This window comes from Oncorhynchus nerka, unplaced genomic scaffold, assembly GCF_034236695.1.
Source record: "Oncorhynchus nerka isolate Pitt River unplaced genomic scaffold, Oner_Uvic_2.0 unplaced_scaffold_4881, whole genome shotgun sequence".
NCBI lineage: Eukaryota > Metazoa > Chordata > Actinopteri > Salmoniformes > Salmonidae > Oncorhynchus > Oncorhynchus nerka.
Window position 1 is genome coordinate 1 of NW_027036426.1, and position 7,101 is coordinate 7,101.

General features: G+C 46.6%; 1 protein-coding gene across 1 annotated transcript; it reads right to left on the reverse strand.

The window, feature by feature from the left end:
* Positions 1-3,602: 3,602 nt before the first annotated feature.
* Positions 3,603-4,279, reverse strand: LOC135566455 (uncharacterized; the record flags this gene model as incomplete). Its single annotated transcript, XM_065014163.1, has 1 exon — positions 3,603-4,279. A coding segment is annotated over one exon (677 nt), but the record flags the coding sequence as incomplete, so codon positions are not given.
* Positions 4,280-7,101: the final 2,822 nt, after the last annotated feature.

The following is a 7,101-nucleotide window of genomic DNA, read 5'->3' on the forward strand; positions in this document are numbered from 1 at the left end:
CGTCGTTCATGGATGTATATGAATTCATATAGAAGTAGCTTCAAAGACATTTCACAGGAGCTTCATAAAATATGTAGCACCTCCAGAAAATAATAGGAGGCATGGAGATGAACTCCTTGTGTAGTATGAATCCCTTGGTACCTAAAATACAGTGTATAACACAGGAAATATTAGGAGATATGACAGGATATGCATTTGAAAAATGACCCTTGTAGCATGATAGGAGCTAAGCATATAAAATATGTAACTATTGGTCGAATAATTGGAAGAATGAGAGCCCCCCCCACACACACACACACACACACACTGCAGCTTCATCAGAAGTGCCAGGTGTGGATTTGCTGTGTCTAGATGTGTGACTATATTTAGACACACACAAACACATACATAGAAACATACATAAACACACACACATACACATACAAACATACATACACAAACACACTGTTGGTTTGGTTCTTTATTCCTTGTTTTCTGTCCTATTTTCTGACATCCTGAATTAATTAGCAGAAGAGCTCAGGTCAAGTTACACACCAATAATTCAAATGGCACTCTATTCCCTATGTAGTGAACTACATAGGAATAGGGTGCCATTTGGAACCCATCCAGACATCCCTGTGTACTCTACACACTTTTCTCTCTATCCTTTCTGCTCCTCTCTATCCCCCTCTCCGTGCAGTTTACTTTTTATCCCTTTATCCTCCTCTCTGTCTCGTATCAGTATCCCTCTCTTTTCTTCTCTCTCACACAGCCATTTCCAGAATCTTTTCTCTAATTCTCTCCCTCCCTCCCCCTCTCCCCTCTCTCCCTAAGTCCCTCCCTCCCTCTCCTCCCCCTCCCTCCCTCTCTCCCTCCACTCCTTTCCCCCCAATTTCCTTTAGAGGCCCTCATTAGCTTTCCATTAGCTCTCTCCCTTTCCCAATCCCTCTCTATCTCCCTCTCTCTATCCCTCCCTCCCTCTCTCTCCTTCCTCCTCCCTCTCTCACCTCTCTCTCATCTCTCTCTCCCTTCCGATCTCTCTCCCTGCCTCTTTCTTTATCTACCTCTTTCTCTTTCCTTACCTCTCCCTCCCTCTCACACATCTCTCTCATTCTTCCTCTCTCACATCTCTCTCATTCTTCCTCTCACACATCTCTCTCTCTCACATCTCTCTCATTCTTCCTCACACATCTCTCTCTCTCTCTCTCTCTCTCTCTCACTCTTCCTCTCACACATCTCTCTCTCACTCTTCCTCTCACACATCTCTCTCTCTCTCACTCTTCCTCTCACACATCTCTCTCTCTCTCTCTTCTCTCTCTCTCTCTCTCTCTCTCTCACACACACATCTCTCTCTCTCTCTCATTCTTCCTCTCACACATCTCTCTCGCTCCCCCCAATTTCCTTTAAAGAGGCTCTCATTAGGGTCTTCATGAGCTCCTTCCCCCTCTACCTATTTCCCTCTCCCCCTCCCTCCCCCCTACACTGCTACCTATTTCCCTCTCCCCCTCCCTCCCCCCCTCCCCTCTACCTCTTTCCCTCTCCCTCCCTCCCCCTCTCCCCTCTACCTCTTTCCCTATCCCTCCCTCCCCCTCTACCTCTTTCCCTCTCCCTCCCTCCCTCTCCCCTCTACCTCTTTCCCTCTCCCTCCCTCCCCTCTCCCCTCTACCTCTTTCCCCTCCCTCACTCTCTCCCTCCCCCTCCACACCGCTGCCTATTTCCCTCTCCCTCCCCCTCTCTCCCTCCTCCACTCCCCCTCTACCTGTTTCCATTTCCATCTGTTAGATGTGATTACATAATAGCTGTCCATCAGGAAATCCTCTGACTTTCTCCTCCTTTTGTCCACTCCCTCCCTTCCTAAGTAACCCCCTTTTTCATTTCTTCCCTCCTCAATGTCTCTGTCTCGCCCTCATCCCTCCATCAATCCATTTCTCTCCATCCCTGGGCTTTGAAGTGCAAATGTCTCCCAGCAGGACTCCAGGCTAATGAAGCCACTGGGTTCTGTCTTAATTAGGTCTGTCTCTGGCTCCCCTGACGAGAGGAGAGGGGGGGATGAGGAGGAGGAGGAGGAGGAGGGAGAGAGAGAGAGGAGGAAAACAAAAAGAGTGATATAAGGAGACAGCATGACAAAGATGAATAGAGAGAAAGAAGAAGAGAGGGAGCGTGACAGACAGAAAGAGGAATGTGAGAGAGGGATGCTATATGGAGGGCACAGGAGGGGAACGGAGGATAGACTACCAGCGAATGAGAGGAGGGGGAGGGCAGATAGAAAGAAGATAGAGAGGGAGGAAAAGGTAGACAGAGAGAAGTTAGAAGATAGAGAGGGAGGAAAAGGCGGACAGAGAGAAGTTAGAAGATAGAGAGGGGGAAAAGGCAGACAGAGAGAAGTTAGAAGATAGAGAGGGAGGAAAAGGCGGACAGAGAGAAGTTAGAAGATAGAGAGGGGGAAAGGGCAGACAGAGAGAAGATAGAAGATAGAGAGGGGGAAAAGGCAGACAGAGAGAAGATAGAAGATAGAGAGGGAGGAAAAGGCAGACAGAGAGAAGATAGAAGATAGAGAGGGGGAAAGGGCAGACAGAGATAAGATAGAAGATAGAGAAGGGGAAAAGGCAGACAGAGAGAAGTTTTAAGATAGAGAGGGGGAAAAGGTAGACAGAGAGAAGATAGAATATAGAGAGGGGGAAAGGGCAGACAGAGAGAAGATAGAGAGGGGGAAAGGGCAGACAGAGAGAAGATAGAGAGGGGGAAAAGGTAGACAGAGAGAAGATAGAAGATAGAGAGGGGGAAAGGGCAGACAGAGAGAAGATAGAGAGGGGGAAAGGGCAGACAGAGAGAAGAAAGAAGATAGAGAGGGGGAAAAGGCAGACAGAGATAAGATAGAGAGGGGGAAAGGGCAGACAGAGAGAAGAAAGAAGATAGAGAGGGGGAAAAGGTAGACAGAGAGAAGATAGATGGATGCCGTCCATCTTGCCTGAGAGGACTAAGCATTGTAGAGAAGGAGTGAGGGGTTGGACTATCCCATCTATCAACAGTCAACTTCCTGATTCCATCACAAACTCAATAACCCAAATCCACCAATCAGAGACAGACAACTTGATGTACGAAAGTAAGACCATGATTCAAACTATACATTACATCCCCGTGCTTAATTCGTAAATCGGGAGGTGCCTGAACAAAAAGTGAGCGCGAGAATGGGGTGACCTGGGGAGTTCTGAGGTACCGGAACGCATGAGGAAAAACATCTCCTTTCCAATAAAGCATTGCATGCATATCATCACATTTAGGTAGTGACATAGAGCAGTAGAGTAGAGACACTTACACAAGTTGCACACATAGGGGACATTTTTAGTTGTCTTGGGTCCGAGAAAAATGTGCCTTTTATAAACTAATTTCATGCAATTGTACGTCATTTTACCTGACTGGAGACTTTGTCAGAATCTTTTTTAATACTGTACAAATGATCCATATGGCAGGCTACTTTAACACTGACAAACTGAGAATCTGACATGAATAAAAATGACCTTGAATCCATCAATAGCCTTGGTCTAGGTGTGTGGAGACATATTGCAGACTACAGGAGGGGGAAATTATAGTCCTAAAAATGCTTTCCAGTTTCACTAACTCACCTAATGATGGCTGATGGGCAGCAGACTGGCTGGTGATGGCTGATGGGCTGCACACTGGCTGGTGATGGCTGATGGGCAGCACACTGGCTGGTGACGGCTGATGGGCAGCACACTGGCTGGTGATGGCTGATGGGCAGCACACTGGCTGGTGATGGCTGATGGGCAGCACACTGGCTGGTGATGGCTGATGGGCAGCACACTGGCTGGTGATGGCTGATGGGCAGCACACTGGCTGGTGATGGCTGATGGGCAACACACTGGCTGGTGACGGCTGATGGGCAGCACACTGGCTGGTGATGGCTGATGGGCAGCACACTGGCTGGTGATGGCTGATGGGCAGCACACTGGCTGGTGATGGCTGATGGGCAGCATACTGGCTGGTGATGGCTGATGGGCAGCATACTGGCTGGTGATGGCTGATGGGCAGCACACTGGCTGGTGATGGCTGATGGGCAGCACACTGGCTGGTGACGGCTGATGGGCAGCACACTGGCTGGTGATGGCTGATGGGCAGCACACTGGCTGGTGATGGCTGATGGGCAGCACACTGGCTGGTGATGGCTGATGGGCAGCACACTGGCTGGTGATGGCTGATGGGCAGCACACTGGCTGGTGATGGCTGATGGGCAGCACACTGGCTGGTGATGGCTGATGGGCAGCACACTGGCTGGTGACGGCTGATGGGCAGCACACTGGCTGGTGACGGCTGATGTGCTCGTGCCAAAAGCTTCTCTCTCTCTTGTTTAACTTTGTAAAACAATATTTGGAAGTTGATCAAATTTTTTGGTAGCCGTCTTCAGCAGGAGTCACTTGCTTTCCAACCTGTTTTCCCTCGATTCTATATGAAATATTGCGAAAGGCCTGTTTTGTTTTTTCACTGACAGATTTGCCGCGCTTTCCCGACTGTAGGCTAATCCTTGTCCACAATCAACAACTCGGCTATTTTAAAACGAAGCTATTGATCCTCTGTGGCTACATTGTAGGCCTTCTCATGGTATAGTAGGCGATTCTGAATGATTTCATTTCTCTCTGAACAGACAGCAGTAATTATATAACTGTGGCAAATTGATTTCAATTTATCAGGGGTGCTGCAGTTCCTTCAGAACCCTTCGCACGGTTGTGTAAGGAAATAAATGATGAAATGCAATAGTGGAGAGGTGAGAGTTGCAGGCTCTATCAGAGCAGAGCGGGAGAGAGATCATATAAAGTCTCATTCTAGCTATGTGAGAGATACTGAGGCGCTTCTCACACCGCCAGGGCCACGCGTTGGTCTCAAACATAGGTTATAATGTTCTGCAAACTGTAAACACGGGCCGGCCCAACCCGAATCAACTCTTTGAATATTAGGCCCTGGCTGAAAATCTACTTTTTCACATTATGTTTTTTGTTGTGGGGGGCAGGAGAATTAACGAAGAGGCAACTCGAATGAACTTTGAGCACTTTTGTTTGAATTTTTACATTGCAAAGGTGACAATTATTTGTCATGCCAAGAGAGGGACCGGATCCAGCCAAATAGGTTCCGGAACAAAACAGTTCAAAACGGAGAGGTTCTGGAACAAAACAGTCCAAAAGGAGAGGTTCTGGAACAAAACAGTCCAAAACGGATAGGTTCCGGAACAAAACAGTCCAAAACGGATAGGTTCCGGAACAAAACAGTCCAAAACGGATAGGTTCTGGAACAAAACAGTCCAAAACGGAGAGGTTCTGGAACAAAACAGTCCAAAAGGAGAGGTTCTGGAACAAAACAGTCCAAAACGGATAGGTTCCGGAACAAAACAGTCCAAAACGGATAGGTTCCGGAACAAAACAGTCCAAAACGGATAGGTTAACAGTCCAAAACGGATAGGTTCTGGAACAAAACAGTCCAAAACGGATAGGTTCTGGAACAAAACAGTCCAAAACGGATAGGTTCCGGAACAAAACAGTCCAAAACGGAGAGGTTCCGGAACAAAACAGTCCAAAACGGATAGGTTCCGGAACAAAACAGTCCAAAACGGAGAGGTTCTGGAACAAAACAGTCCAAAACGGATAGGTTCTGGAACAAAACAGTCCAAAAGGATAGGTTCTGGAACAAAACAGTCCAAAACGGATAGGTTCCGGAACAAAACAGTCCAAAACGGATAGGTTCTGGAACAAAACAGTCCAAAACGGATAGGTTCCGGAACAAAACAGTCCAAAACGGAGAGGTTCCGGAACAAAACAGTCCAAAACGGATAGGTTCTGGAACAAAACAGTCCAAAACGGATAGGTTCTGGAACAAAACAGTCCAAACGGATAGGTTCGGAACAAAACAGTCCAAAACGGATAGGTTCGAACAAAACAGTCCAAACGGATAGGTTCCGAACAAAACAGTCCAAAACGGATAGGTTCCGGAACAAAACAGTCCAAAATGGAGAGGTTCCGGAACAAAACAGTCCAAAACGGATAGGTTCCGGAACAAAACAGTCCAAAACGGATAGGTTCCGGAACAAAACAGTCCAAAACGGATAGGTTCCGGAACAAAACAGTCCAAAACGGATAGGTTCTGGAACAAAACAGTCCAAAACGGATAGGTTCCGGAACAAAACAGTCCAAAACGGATAGGTTCCGGAACAAAACAGTCCAAAACGGATAGGTTCTGGAACAAAACAGTCCAAAACGGAGAGGTTCTGGAACAAAACAGTCCAAAACGGATAGGTTCTGGATCTTGTTCCACCAGGACCCGGCACAATTGAAACACTGTTACATCCTAACAACAAGGTTCTGATTCAGAGAACACACACACACACACCAAACACAATGTTGACCCAAATCTCTTGAAATGTGGAAATCTCTTCAACTCCTACAGTGCCTTCAGAGAGTATTCACACCTTGACGTTTTAAATGTAGATTGTGTGTCACTGGCCTACACACAACACCCCATAATGTCAAAGTGGAATTCTGATGTTAGAAATGTTTACAAATGAATTCAAAATGAAAAGCGAGTAAATAAGTATTCAGTCCCTTTGTTATGACAAGCATAAATACGTTCAGGAGTCAAAATGTGCTTAAAAAGTCATATAATAAGTTGCATGGACTCACACTGTGTTCAATAATAGTGTTTACCTCATCTCTGTACCCCACACATACAATTATCTGGAAGGTCCCTCAGTCAAGCAGTGAATTTTAAACACAGATTCAACCACAAAGACCAGGGAGGTTTTTCCAATGGTTTTCCTCACAAAGAAGGGCACCTATTGGTAGATGGGTAAAAACAACAGACATTGCATATCCCATGGTGAAGTTATTAATTACACTTTAGATGGTGTATCTATACACCCAGTCACTACAAAGATACAGGCGTCCTTCCTAACTCAGTTGCCGGAGAGGAAGGAAACTGCTCAGGCATTTCACCACGAGGCCAATGGTGACTTTAAAACAGTTACAGAAAGTATTCACACCTTGACTGTGAACCACTATTTTCAAACACGGTGGTGGTTGCATCATGTTATGGTATGCTTGCCATCGGCAAGGACGAAGG